Here is a 15,563-nt window from a genome sequence, read left to right as displayed (position 1 = left end):
TTGTCACACTAATACTGCGTTGCCTTTAGGTGATGCTGGTAAATTTGGAGCTCCAAATCTGGTGGTGGTGCCTTCAAGACCAATCTAGTTATGTATACACAACAACACAATATCACTTGCATCCATCACTGGAGGAGTCAAATTCCACCCATCCTCATTAACAAAAAATGACAGGGACCAAATGTCTGCTTAAAATGAACAAACAAACAAATAAATAAAATAGTTTATTACAAACTAAAGTCAACTAAAATATACATATAATATAGTGCAAATTATTATCAAAATGAATAAATACCAAATTCACTCATTAATAACAGTTGCATAAAAAAACAGTGCGAGCCAAAACCTAGGAAGCCGTTTTGGGCCCTAGCACCACCCAAGCCCAAATTTCTGCTTTAAAAAAATGTATAACAATTTTAATGATCGGGTCAGGACCCAAGTGCAAAAATACTTTGTGTGAGCCTGAAGGAGTTTTGGGCCTGACCCGGACCTCTGCTTAAAATAAATAAAGAGTTAGTTTATTACAAACTAAAGTAAACTACATTATGCAAATAATATAGTGCAAATCATCAAAACTCATCAAAAACAATTACAGTTACAATTACTTATATTTATATACATAAGAAAATGGACTTCACATTCATATATATGATATTCTGATATGTTCTTTCTACAAGCAAAGTATAATTTCCACAATAAAAAAGTCATCTACTCCTTGTACCTTATTAAAACTTCCAGAATCTCTAAATATACAAATATAAAAATAAAAAGAAGGTTTTCCTGCTGGCACAAGCTGTCTCCTCCTTCACTGTAAAGTCCATTCTCAGTGGACTGCACATACATCAGTTTGCACAGTGAAGATCAAAAATCACACTGTAGGAACAAGAAGAAAAACTGATTTTCGACTGGAGGGGCCTTTAAGTGCTCATATTGACTCTCTTTCACAAAAATTGAACTTGGCCAACTGAGCTGGTGCTCACGGACATTAAGCCAATGGGCCATCTGACTGTCAGTAAGTCCACCACTTTGGTACAGAGTGACATATCTTGACAACCATCAGATAGATTTCCATGATATTTGGTTCAGACATTTAATTAATGTTCCCTTTGGATGAATTCTAACCATTTTTATGATGCCCTCCCTTACATTTCATTTAGTGCCATCATCAGGTCTACATTTCCATTTCTCCAATTCTTTGCTTTGTGACCAAAAGGTCCCATATTAAAAAGCCCAACTTTACAGCAGAAATAAACATGTTTACAGCCTGTTACATAAAACTGTTCAGGTCTCTATAGCTAATTTCACCATTAATGACAACTGTACGGGGGGTGAATCTTTATAGAACCTATCCATTTAAATCATATTAAGCTTCACCTCTTTGCCAGCTCTTCGTGAACCTATGGGTGTCTATGTCCATTTTCATTTATAGTCTATGCCAAATACCTAAAAACAGCCTCTACTTTGTGTTTGATGCTAATTAGCATATGTTGGCATGCTAACATGCAAAACCCAGACAGTGTACATGGTAAATATTATACCTGCTTAGCATCAGCATGTTAGCATTGTCATTGTGAGCAGGTTAACATTAATATTTAGCTCAAAGCAGGGGGATTTCCCATGGTGCACTGAGCTCCTCTCTTCCTCTCTCTTTCTGCACTCATTCATGTTCCATTAATGCATGTTACTAACTTCACTTCTTCCCTGGAGTTCTTGTGCTTTCTCGTCTCACAGGTTCTCATGGATCCTGGTGGAGCCTCCTGCCATGGTCCTGCTTGACTGCCATTGCTAATATTACTGATATTAGTGTTATTATTATTATTATTACTATTATTATTACTATAATCACTGCTCATTGTCCCCCATCAATGTTGTCATCGTCATCATCTTCTTCATGTTCATCATCATCAGTCACTACTATTAGTTGTTGCTAACCTCTTGGAGGGCTATAGACATTTTCTTTAGCTCAATGGTCTTCTTATTGGCAAGTGGGAGGCCCCTATAAATTAAACTTATTTTCTAACTTGTTTTCGAGTCGTGAAGAAGTACCTGAAGGAAACCATGATAATCAAGAAACATGCCTGACCTGTCCTATGTAACACAAATCATGATTTTAATCAAGTGAAGGATATTTTGTGCAGCCGAGGAAGGTGAGGTCACTATGACACCATCATTTTCTTTCTCAGACATGAGAAAGCTCCTCCAGAACCACAGAAGAATGCTGTTCCACAGGCTGAGCAGCACTCCTGGAATCATGAAACAAAAGGTCTCATCCTGCCCCAGGCTCTGAATAATGCATAAAAATACAACAGAAAATCCAGATTGTTGCTTTGTAATACTAATAAAAGTCATAATGAATGCCAGTTTAGAACACTACTTTGGCGCCATCTGGTGACAGTATCTGTTTTCTACAAACAAAAACATGTTCTAGTAGAATAAAGACACTACAGTCACATATAAACTCTTTATTACTTATTTAAACTTGCTTAAACTTATTTTGGACAGTGTTTGAACACTTCATGGAAACTGTTGGTTGGTATGCTATATATTTGAATGTTATTATTTCCAAATATGGATTATGAAAAATATACAAGTGTGAGCACATGCTCTTTCTTCATATTGTGTTTCTCTCCTCTGCAGTGAACTCTCATATGAGAGTCTGTTCAAATTGATTTAAACTACTGACAACTGTGTGGAGAATGCAAGAAAAAAATACATTAAAACTATTTTAAAAACATCAAAAGTACTTCATAATGTCTACCTGACGAGTGCTTTGTGATTTCTGTTCCAGAGATTGTTCAGGGATGCATAATAGCAAGAAAAGTATGCCAACATGAACCGAAAAAAAAGAATGCAAATTTGAACATCTACAGTTCCATGGCAACTGGGCAAACTCCATCTGCTGCTGAAGATCTCGTGTGACATGGTCAAAAGTTTAAGAACAATTACAAAATGGATCTTTTTTAGACTTTTTATGATATGTTTATATTTTCTGATTAAAGGACCAGTGTGTAGGATTTAAAGTCATCTAGCGGTACAGTTAAAGATTACAACCCCCACCCATTACCCTCCTATTACAAGCATAAAGGATAAACTACGGTGGCCAGGAAACTCACGGAAAATGTGAAAGTCTCTGGGCTACTGTAGAAACAAGATAAAGATAAAAGCGGTTGATTTTAGGGTAACAAAAACACAACCATTCTTATGTTCGCTAATATATACTAATGAAACCATACTATGGTATGTCAGAAATATAAATGTTTTGTTTTATTTTGCGTAAACTCTGCACACCTGAGGATATATGTGAGGCAAGCATAGGACCAGCATGCACCTGGGTGGGCTGATGTTTTTTTTTAACAGAGCAGTTTTGTTTAAGTTTGATTCGATGTTTTGACAAATGGCAACTCCATTTACTAATCTGTATATACTGTACATATATTTTACACTTGCGTTGCCAATGTAGTTAAACGTTTATTTCCCATGCTAATAAAGCCCCACTGAATGGAAGTGAATGAATCTACTAACGGTGTATATATTGGAGTAATGGAGGCAGGAAGCAGACAATGGCTGTTTGAACAGGGCTTATGGAACACACCTAACGAAGGACATGAACATTGAAGAGCATGATCAACTCCACAAGATGGCGGCAATGCGACAACAAGAATGCTAGCTGCCTTTGCCTGGAAGAAGAAGAAAAAACATTTGATGACGTCGATATACTGCGCCGCGGAAGCTAGCACTCCAGCTAGCCACGTTAGCTCACATTTTGAAAGGAGACGGCTGACAACTTCACACCTCATGTTGGAGGCCGTTTGATCCCGTTAGATGGTCCAGCGACCGCCCCGGTGCCAAGTAGTTGTTTGGTTAGCTCTCAACAGGCAGTCGCCATGGCAATGGAGGAGGATTTATCACCGACCCTTCTGACAGAGGAGATGAAACACAGCAATGGCGACTTCGTCCCTCCAGAAGGTTTATGCTGGGTGTCGGTGCTGTCCTGTCTGCTGCTGGCTTGTTCTTATGTCGGCAGTTTGTACGTGTGGAGGAGCGACCTGCCGAGGTGACACACACTCTCTGTTAGCACTGTATGCTTGTGTTGCTCTTTACTACGTGATTCCGTTGTACTGCGTTCACTCCGACATTATCTAGAAGTATGTGACTGGACACTCAACATGCTTTTACATTGAAGCTGCAGTAGGTAACTTTTTATAAAAAAAACCGTTTTGTTCTATTTGCTGAAACGTTCACTATATCCTGACAGTAGCACGAGACAGATACTCTGTGTAACAGTCAGGTTCCTCTGGCTCCTCCTAGTGCTCATAATGGGATTTACAAGAATCCACCGGGCCCGAATGAAAACAGCAACCAATCAGAGCAGAGAAAGAGAGAACGATGCTTGAAGGTAGTTGATCGTTGAATCTAATTCCCAGCATTGATATTTGACATCCTGAGAATGAGAATGAGACTTAACAATCAACTATCTTATTTGGTTTTTACTTTGGTTTTTTGTTGTTGTTGTTTGTTTGTTTTTTATCAACAAACAACCTGCACACAGTGCTGGTACAGGAAGAGTCACTGAAACATAATGAGCAGTTGATTTTCTGCCCCATTGTTTCAGCCTCACTTTGGTACTTTTGATACCATCAAACGAAAGTGCTGTATAATTTAAAACGTGGTATCGTAGAAGTGTCCACGTATCAATCTTTGGACTACCTTTGCCTTTAAGTGGTTCCTGCTCAGCTGGCTGTGGCAGCTTGAGCTGTGTCCTCTGTGCTGTTGATGATGGTGATTTTCCTGTCTCCACTCCACTGCTCAGGGATCACCCCACTGTGATAAAGAGACGCTTCACCAGTGTGCTTATCGTGTCAGGCCTGTCGCCTCTCTTTGTGTGGGCATGGAGAGAATTCACAGGCGTCAGGGTGAGTCCACATCTCAGAAACCACTGACCACCATTCTGTTTGAACACCCAAGGATTGCATTTATTCATTAATGTGCTGCTGCTGTCTGACACATTTGTCTGTGTGTGTGTGTGTGTGTGTGTGTGTGTGTGTGTGTGTGTGTGTGTGTGTGTGTGTGTGTGTGTGTGTGTGTGTGTGTGTGTGTGTGTCAGACTGGGCCATCGTTACTAGCTCTCATGGGGATGCGATTTGAAGGCCTCATTCCTGCCATCACACTTCCTCTGCTGCTCACCATGGTAAGACACACACATAGTGACGAGCCACTGGCTGGGCTGAAGTTTGGGTTGGAAAAATAAAATTGTTAAAAAATTATTTAATCTATAGATTATTGAAAAAAATCATCTAAAAGTGGATACATGGTCAAAGTGGCAAAAGGTAACAGTTAAATTGTGGCAATTAGCTAAAGGATGTAAATAAACACTGGCAGTTGAACTGTCTACAGTACATATAGTAATCCATGAAGTGATAAAACCCCTCTCAGTCAAACCCAACCCCCTGGGTGAACACACAACCTGTTTTGTGTGTGTGGTCCCGTGCTGCAGGTCCTGTTTCTGGGCCCCCTCATGCAGCTGGCTATGGACTGTCCCTGGAGCTTCATGGATGGGATCCGGGTCGCCTTTGGTGAGACAGCCAACATGCTGTCCTTTATCCTCTTTGATTTTTTTTTTCATGACATTTAGGGCTGTTAGAATTTTCGGTGCAATTTGACAGCCACATAACAGCCGTTTCTTATATTATATATTTTCAGAAAATACACATCATTCTGTGCTGAAGTGCCTGATGTAATAACCTGCGTCTTCCTGCAGACCCCTGGTTCTGGATGTTGTGTTTCAGCGACATGCGCTGGCTGAGGAATCAGGTGGTGGCACCGTTAACAGAGGAGCTGGTGTTCAGGGCCTGCATGCTGCCCATGTTGGTCCCCTGTGCTGGTCCTTCAACTGCCATCTTCACCTGCCCCCTCTTCTTTGGAGTGGGTGAGTTCTGCCACTGTTTCCTTCCAGCTGTTTTCAGATCCTTGCTCTACTCTTTTGGATCTTTGGATGCATTTTTCTCACTGTTCCAGGCTGCAAATTAATGAAAATGAATCAACATCATGAAACATACGAAAACATATGAAGCTTAGCTGAACCCACATACAGTATTTGAGGTCATTCCAAAAGCATGGGCGTCAATGTGCTGCTTTGCAACTGGGCTGTTGGGTGATGAGGCTTGGTCGGCAGTCGGCGTTCCAGTGTATCCCAAAGGTGTTGGATGGGATCGATGCTGACCATTTCTTTATGGATCTGGCTTTATGCTGAAATAGGAAGGGGGCAGTGTAGACTTTTCAAATGAATCTGCACGAGGGGATGATGCATTTTTTTGCACCTCAGAAGAACATATTATCTGAAAGAGCACTAATATTCCTAGTTTTTATAATTTTGCGTTTTATTTTTAATCTAAGTAGCAGTCTTAAAGACTTGGGCACATTTTACACGTTGTCGTCTCTCTTCCAGCTCACTTCCACCATGTGATCGAGCTGCTGAGGTTCAGACAGGGCACGCTGTCAGGGATCTTCCTCTCTGCTGGTGAGAGCTGGTCTAATGATATTCACTGACTACTTTTACATCCATAAAACAGTCCACTTTTTTCCCATTGACATGTAGATGTGCATACTCTGTTTACACTAGCTGTTAATGACCAATGTCCAAAGGATGATCCTAATACCTGAATAATATCAGCATATTCCACGTCTTAATCTGAAAATGCTCCATTCAGAATAAGACCTAATTAATAATATCCAACTGCAGTTTACGTGACACTTATCAAATGTGGGATATTGTCAGATTCTGTATAACAGTGGAAAATAAGACATAGTCAGTGTGACTGTATTACACTGTCAGTGTTGGAGGTACAATAGCAGAAAGATTGAGGATCCATATTTCTTTGGTCTACAACAGTGTTCCAGTTCTCCTACACTGCGGTGTTTGGGGCCTACACTGCCTTCATCTTCATCAGAACAGGTGAGGAGTTTTCATTGACATTATACATCATGGGTGGAGACAATTTTCGGACATGAAATATTTCATTAACCCAGTCAACATCTATTTCAATGTTTTGAATTGATTATTGGTCATTTCTTTCATTTCTTTTGAAAAATGTAAGTATTAAATTGCAGCTCATTGGCCATATTTCTTCTTGTATAGAGGAACCCTATTGAAAGTGGGCTGAAATAATCACATTTTTGGTGGTTTTTGATGTTCCATAACATGAAAATGAAACATGAAAGGTTGCCCACGTGTCAGTTGTGGCGGAAATGTACGTATTCTATGGGTTTGCACATGGGCGTGGCAAAATGGCTTAACAGCCATTAAAGACCAGCCCCAGTGGCACTGATATGTTTGAAATTTTTGCCGATTTACACACGCTGTATTAATTAAACGTTATCAAAATCTTGAGTTTTCATTGATGGGCGTGCCCATGACATGACCCCCAAATGTTTTACCAAGAAAAAGGAGGTTGTTGTTAATTATTTAAGAACTTTTTCCAATCCGCACCAAAATGCTTGATAAGAGTCCCGCCCTGCAGCTACACAACTACATGCAAATATTCAATCATCATCTCCTACTGGCAACAGGAAATTACATGTTTTAGACTTTTATGTACTATTCCTAGCAGATTGACTAGATATTATGAATCTTGTTAAACAATGTCAGTGTTTTGTTTTTAACAGTTTTTGGCATTTTGGAAGGGCAAAACATCCTCAAACTTATTAAACTCTGGTCCTAAATGGTAGAACTTTACATTATATATTGATCTTGCGCATTGGTCTGGCAAAATGGCTCAATAGCGCCTCCTACATATTTTCAAAAAAGCACTTCCAGCGTCCTGTATCATGGAGATATATGAAATTGGTAGGCACATGTATCACCTCTAGACATACAGAAAACCCTCTTGGACCTATACACCAAACCCAACAGGAAGTTGGCCATTTTGAATTTAATGTGCAATTCTAGCAGCTTTTTAATCAGTACACTCTATGAATATTATCAAAAGCTTACTCACGGATACAGAAAATCTATTTCCTACTTTAAGCTTAATTAGGCTAAAAAAGTAGTCTACTGAACCAAACATCGTGTACCAAATGGTTCGGAGTCCCTGTACCCTTACACCCCTCCAGTGTTAACATGTCCTCCTCCCGTGTGCTGCAGGTCACCTGATGGGTCCGGTGCTCTGCCACTCCTTTTGCAACTACATGGGTTTCCCTGCCATCAGTGCGGCGCTGGAGCACCCCCACCGCCTCACCGTCCTTTCCTCCTACCTGTTGGGGGTCCTCCTCTTCCTCCTCTTCCTCTTCCCCTTCACTGACCCCTCCTACTATGGCCTCCCCACACCAGTGTGCACCCTCACCTCCTCCCCCAGCTCTCTCTGCCTCTCCTGATCCCAGCCCTCAACACACTTCCATTGACGAAGCAGTTGAGGGTGATTTTTATTTTGCCAAGTTAAGAATTCAGGTCAGGTCCGGTTTGGGCTGACAGCGCTGACAGCCGTGCGGGCTAAGTTGCCATGGAGATGAGGGGAAATCTGTAGCCATTTTCTATGGTCTATAGACCCTTGATATGTCCGTACATTTACATGACACACTTCAGTTAATCAGCTGATGCTCTTAATTCTGAGTGACTCATTTTGAGTAGATAGGGTTGCTGGGAATAAACCCAAGACACCCATTCCAGGACAGCCTCTGTAGTCTACGCTGCCACCATGATACGTGGTTTTAGTGTAGTTAAACACTGAAGAACAATTCCTCCTCAGATCCTATTGATAGATCTCATCAATTTGTGATGAAGCGTCAAAATGTACCTTTTTGGTGTACAAATTTTCCACTCAGCCTGCCTCATCTCTTTTAATGGATACTTCTGGTTATTACAACATAGGTCTTATTTTTGTAATTCTGGCAGTCATTTCTCTAAGTAATGATAAAATAACCACATTACTAGTAAGTCAAGTTGGAAAGGTTAGTCCGGCTTTTTTGGAAGAGAAAACATGAGGGCAACAGTCAAATCATTACACAAACTGTTCCATCGTAAGCATCAATCCACTTCCTGGTTTCTCACTTTCACCTCCAGTAAAGTCATTTACATTATATGTTATTTAGTTTATTCACAACCTGTCTAATCATTCGACTGCTCGTTTGGCTAAAAATATGAAAATAAGACCCAAGTTGTTGAGTCTATTAGTGTAGTATTTTGGCTCGGGTTGGGTGCATTTTGTTGCTTTGGGGCTTGGGTTCAGGTTAAATTACATAAATTGGATTTTGAAGCTGCAGCAGGTAACTTTTATAAAATAACTTTTTGTCATATTTGCTGAAACCTTCACTATATCCTGACAGTAGTACATGAGACTGATAATCTGTGAAAAAATCAGGTTCCTCTGGCTCCTCCTAGTGCTTCTAATGGAATTTACAAGAATCCACTGGGCCTGAATGAAAACAACCAATCAGAGGAAGATAGTTAATTGTTGAGTCTCATTCTCAGGTTGTCAAATATCAACACTGGGAATGAGACTCAACAATCAACCACCTTCAAGCCTCCAACCCAAAGTATCTTTCCATCTTTCTCTGCTCTGATTGGTTGTTTTCATTGTGGCCCGGTGGATTCTTGCTTAGTGCCTAAGGGCACTAGGAGGAGCCAGAAGAACCTGATTTCTTTCACAGATTATCTGTCTCATGTACTACTGTCAGGATATAGTGAGTTTAACAAATATATGAAGCAAAGTTATTTTTGCAAAAGTGACCTACTGCAGCTTTCAGTGCTAGTTGGATTCATTTTAATGTAAAAGAAGCAGGCGTAGGGCTAGTTTGGTGTCCAATTTTTGCTTATTACAGTTGTAATAAAATAATAATAAAACATAATTATCTGGTAAGACTTTATTTGAATAGTCTGCCAACAGGAAGTTTATAGAGTATTTGTAACATTTCAGCAGCTTATTAGTTGAGATTCAACAAATAAAACCATTTTCTGATACTGGTTAGGTTTAGGCACAAAAACATCTTGGTATGTTCATGAGTTGTCACATATACTCTATAGATAATCAGACAAAGCAAAACAGTAGAATTGTTCCAAATACTCTATAAGCTGTTGGCGGACTGTTCAAATAAAATGATCCTTTAACGCCTTTGAGCCTCACCTGAGTGAGACACGTGGGTTGCTTGTTGAAGACGGTGAGAGTCACAACCCTTACTCAAAACGTCTTATGGCTGCACTGCATTCTGCTCTGTATAGGCTCATAGAGACGTTGGCATCTTTGCCTCTTCCGTCTGAGGTTGCTGAACTGTTGCTGCACTCCAGCAGAGGAATGTTGGTGTTTTACAGTGTAAAATGGTCTTGGGAATGCAATCTACATTATCTACAGTTGTTTTTAATGTCATGGGCTTGTTTTTAACAGTTGAGCTTTGTTTGACTCTGCTGTTGTAGAGAACACTTGTGCTGGAATCAGTCAGTGTTTTTTTGTACGATATATTAATGCTTATTTATATACCTCTGCATGTGTCATTGCTGGTAGCTTTGTTGGTGATGGCATAGCTTAGGGGGTGGCGGGGCCATCACTGTTCATAAAGCCGTAAACATACTCTCTGTAAGTGCACAAATGATGGGTTGTACATACTTGTAAGAGTAAGGTGTACTCTGATGTCCTTTGGCTAACTGGGCTGCAATGACAGAAATGACTGTCGTTGTGACTCTAGAATTATGTTAGGGGTCAGGTCACACCAACATTTCTACAAAAGGAGCTCTTCTTGCTGTCAGGAAGTCACCATCTTGTGCATTGTGTTCGCCTATGCAAACCAGCGATTGTAGGGTGTGCTTGTCTGGTGTCCATGGGCAAGTTTGCATCGATCTGTGTCTGTATAGTATAATAATATAGTATAGTGTTGGGCAATACATACAAATTTTCCAACTGGCCCCCGTCATCCCATAAACCGCAGATTGCAGATATGTTTGTGAATGTTTCAGCTAGGAGAGTAGCAGTAAATTTGCTAGGTGTTCTAAGCTGTCATAGCTTCAACAAACAGAATAAAAACTCAAAATGTCAAGAAAGGAAATTTTCTAACACATATTTCCTGTATTAAACAGAAAAATACAACCATACCACCATACCATACCATACACCTTCTGAATTAATATTTCTCTTTTACCCAACTAAGACTAGCTTAACTGCCTTGTAAAGGACCACTGTGTAGGATTTAGTGGCATCTAACGGTGAAGATGCAGATTACAACCAACTGAACACTGCTTGCCTTCCAAACGTGTAGGAGAACATATGGTGGCAGCAAAACTTGTGAAAAATGCAAAAAGCCCTATCTAGAGCCAGTGTTTGGTTTTTCTGTTCAGGGCTACTGTAGGAACATGGTGGTTCAACATGGCAGACTCCGCCATAAGAGGACCTGCTCCCTCTGTAGATAAAAACAGCTCATTCTAAGCTAATGAAAACACAACAATTCCTATTTTCGGGTGATTATACACTAATGCAAACATACCTATGAATATTATGAATAGATTCTCCTAAATGTTACACATTAGACCTTTAACTCATCATAAAGCACACTTTAAACTTGAGAGAAACAAAATGAAACTGTTCCAACAGTCACCAGCTCTGGTGCCACCTAACCTCTCCTGTCCCCTGTTGTCCTTCAAGTCCTGGATGGAGCTGCTTTTAGTCACCTCAGTTCTGTATTCCCTATTGTAAAACTGGCCAAAATGAACCCGGAAAAGAGTTATATGTGAAAACATACAGCTGTTTTCATTCTCACTCATAAAATCACAGTAGCCTGAAGCATCTGTATTTGTGCCATTACACAGAGTATGTTTGGGTCTTAAAGCTGGAGATTGTTGTATGTTGTCAACCTCCAGTTGGAGTTTCTAAGATCTTTACTTTGATGTTTTAAAACAGCCTCCAAGCCTTGTTTTCATAAGTTTGAGTTAGTGTTTCCACTCCATTCTTGCCAACAGGCGCTTACAATCTCTAAACCAGTCACTATTAAAATTTGGTACCATGATTTCTTAGGGTTCTCATACACAGCGTATCTGTAGATTTATAAACTGTGGAGGGATTTCTGGAACTCTGATTGAATATTACCAACATTTACCTTAATATTATTTTTCCCAAGAGGACACATTGGGTGCATCACTGAGTTTTTCTTTCTTTGAAAAATGTTATTTCATTTTGCTCAGAGACTGATTGGCACAGCCAGCGTCCTTGCTGTGAATTGACTGAACTGCAGAACTAGACAATCTTTTTTTCCCCTGTTGGACTGACCGATTGACTAGTTATTTACAACTAATGGTCGGCTTTATTCGATGTGCTTCTGAGAGTGACAGGAAGAATGGCAGAAACACTATAAGCTATACTCGTACTGTGAAGAAGAAGAAGAAGAAAAGTGGGCTGCTTGGGTCTTCAGCAATAAAATTCTATTTGTTGGAACGTTTTTGAACCCTTTTATGTGACTGAGCAAGTACAGCAGTAGATTCTGTGGATAAAACGGTGCTGTGTATGTGTACTCATCATTTTGTCCAGTTACATTTTTCATGGCGGGTATTTTTTTAAGTTTTCAAACCTTTGGCAGGTAGTGAACTTGGACAAGTAGAGTTATTGTGATAGGAGTTACCTAAAGCTCCCAGCAGAGGGCGTCAGAGCGCTTTGTTAGAGGACTGTTAGAGTGAGGGGAACTGAGGACCTCTCCATTCTGTTTATCAGCCTCTCTGACATCAGTCATTAGTCACTGGAAAACCAATTCACTCTAACTTATTTTTCCTTTAGCTTTTACCCAATTATGCCCCAATAGAGGAGATTGATGCAGAGCGGAGGGACCCCATGGTGAGACTCTCACTGATGCTGAATCCCTGTTAAAAAGTTTCAGTTCCTCCTGCCACCCACATCGTTCTCTTGGAGCCTATCCACTCGCTGCCTGTAAATAATCATCGCTGTACTATAGATTCAGATTTGTTTTCTTCTTTTGCAACCAGGCTTTATAAAGCTGTACAGCAATAACCCACGTCCCAGTCAAGTAAATCTGAGAGTGGTATAGTTTGTTTATTTTTCAAAATACAGGGTTACAGTTAGGGTTATAATTAAATTACACTGTATAGAAATGATGATGTACCTGATTTCTAAACTCATTTCAAGCTGCAGTAGGTAACTTTTATATACATAACTTTTTGTCATATTTGCTGAAACTTTCACTATATCCTGACAGTAGTACATGAGACAGATAATCTGTGAAGAAATCCTGATCCTCTGGCTCCTCCTAGTGCTCCTAATGGCATTTGTAAGAATCTACTGGGCCTGAACGAAAACAACCAATCAGAATGAAGAAAGATAGAAAGACGCTTTGGGTTGTTGGCTTAAAGATAGTTGATAGTTGAGTCTCATTCCCAGCATCGATACTTGATGATTTGGGGTTATCTGTCTCATTTACTACTGTCAGGATATAGTGAAAATTTCAGCAATGTGACAAAACATTATTTTTTCTAAAAATTACCTACTGCCGCTTTAAAGCCACTATATGTAGATTTTACAAAACATGTAATTCTAGCATCATTGTTGTGGTGCTGTATAATTTAAAACAGTCCATTCAGTACAGTATAATGTAGAAACTTGAAGCCACCAGTGCACATCCACTGAAAACTTTAGAAATGAACAAATTGGACTTTTTTTTATGGACAGGTTTTAATGTGGAATTTATAATTTTTCTTTAGCAAAAAACCCATATCAGACACACTTCCAAGCAGACTGTTTGTCATATATCATAATACATGTCTGGAGGGGATCTTTAATTCTTTCCTGTAAAAAGAGACCCCTTTTCCCAGAAGTCTCATTATATTATTAGCAAACAGGCTGCTGTGCAGAATGCTTTTTCTTTTGCCTTTTCTGTACCTGATCTTGAGCCTCTGTGTCACTGGTTTTACCTCAGACACAATTATGGGCGAAACACTCGTTTTGCCTTCACTGCTGTAAAAAAGAAAAAAACACTTTTCCTGAACGGCGTCCTCAGCCAACAACGACAAATCAGTGTTTGCTGTTGAAGATGCAGAACCTGCACATCTGTAACATTATGGGGAGAGACCGCAGTCTATTTTTGCTAAGCTTTAGCAGCTCCGTTATTTTAGTATACAACACCTAGAACTTGTGAAATACGAATAGCGAGTCAGCTGGCGAAACAGAAATCCACAGATGTTTATATTGAGCACTATATATATTTTGTAACCAGATCTATTTTGGTGACAGGAACAGAGTGTACATATATGTGCATGTATTTTATGCTCACTGTGTCACACTTGTTGTACAATTCAAGTTAAGAGACAACAGAATCGTCTTTTAGTATGACAATCTTTTACAGAAACTTTGGAATCTCTCTGCAAAATATCTATTTGTAAATAAATAATGTGATTTTATACATTAAGTGTCTGTGCTGTCATTGATGCCTCATTAGACAGATGTCCATCCAGATGTTGCAAATTTTTTCTCATTCTCTGTGGTCTCTGCAAATTTAAATGTCTGTCAGAACTGTTGCTCTTCCAGAGCGTAACTAAATCCGGTCAACAATATACAGATGCACAGCTCTCAAAACAACATCCCTGTTGACATGTCAAGCCACAGCAGCTGCTTTCAGATGTAGACATTCCCAGTTATGTTGCACTGCGTATCTCATTAACTTTCAAAGGATGAACCATATGCAAATAGAGACACTAAGCATTATGTACAGGAAGTCAGCGGCCAAAGGTTTCTTTATCCACACTCACGCTCTAGTGGCTTTGGTAAGAAACCAGTACACATGGTGTGTATATCATTTTGGACTGATGCTTCACACACTCAAGCCTCATGGGAAAACTTAAAACACATTGCACAGACAGACAGCTTTTATTTCCGCTGGGACAATAAAAACAATACATAGATCTCCATCAGCGCACACACACACACCCACGCACCCATACATAGCCTTTAGCAATGCTCCATGTTGTTCTAATTAGAGGACTATGGTAAGAACTGTGTTGTCCTACCCCCCTCCCTGCTTTCTTCATCTCCTTTGTCCCATTCTTCTTCCTACATACTTTTATTTTCAGAGCTGCAAGTCCTCTGAACCAAAGTGCAAAATATGTCATTTTTCTGACCTGCCACCACTATAGTTGAGGTTTGGTTAAAGCTGCAGTAACCAATCAGAGCCAAGAAAGATATATATAAAGACTCTTTGAGTTGGAGGCTTGAAGAAAGTTGATTGCTAAGTCTCATTTCCAGTGACAGTATTTGATAACTTGGGAATGAGAGATGAGATCTTCATAAAAATTACCTTTTGCAGCTTTAACACACACTATGTGACTTTCAAAGTGGTCAGATCTCTTTTCTGTTCGCACTTCTTCCTGTCCTTTAATCGGGAGTCTTGAAGTTGTGGTTTTCACACTACGTGACTGATCAGCAACAGGGTCACACACTACAATATCTTTCACGAGGAGTCTGGCCATTAGAAAGTGAGTACAAAACGTTGATAAATAGCCTGACATTACCGTCAGTAATCAATATACACATTATTAAACCATTGCTGTTAGTTATGAGTTTAATATATCGACCTTATCAGACTTTAGC

At 39.8% G+C, this 15,563-nt stretch overlaps 2 protein-coding genes across 2 annotated transcripts in view; one reads left to right on the top strand and one right to left on the bottom strand.

Moving 5' to 3' along the window:
• The window catches only part of sstr1b (somatostatin receptor 1b), a 251,490-nt gene that overhangs the window by 49,849 nt on the left and 186,078 nt on the right, over positions 1 to 15,563 (bottom strand). The window lies entirely within an intron of this gene.
• Positions 3,713 to 14,379, top strand: rce1a (Ras converting CAAX endopeptidase 1a). Its single transcript, XM_051375245.1, has 8 exons — positions 3,713 to 4,054; positions 4,811 to 4,913; positions 5,105 to 5,188; positions 5,495 to 5,573; positions 5,759 to 5,926; positions 6,446 to 6,517; positions 6,890 to 6,952; positions 8,141 to 14,379. The coding sequence occupies exons 1-8, from the start codon at positions 3,885 to 3,887 to the stop codon at positions 8,368 to 8,370; spliced, it is 969 nt and encodes a 322-aa protein (XP_051231205.1). The 5' UTR covers positions 3,713 to 3,884; the 3' UTR covers positions 8,371 to 14,379.

The sequence above is a fragment of the Dicentrarchus labrax genome, unplaced genomic scaffold (genome assembly GCF_905237075.1).
Source record: "Dicentrarchus labrax unplaced genomic scaffold, dlabrax2021, whole genome shotgun sequence".
NCBI classification, from domain to species: Eukaryota; Metazoa; Chordata; class Actinopteri; family Moronidae; genus Dicentrarchus; species Dicentrarchus labrax.
This window is presented reverse-complemented; position numbering and strand designations above follow the sequence as displayed.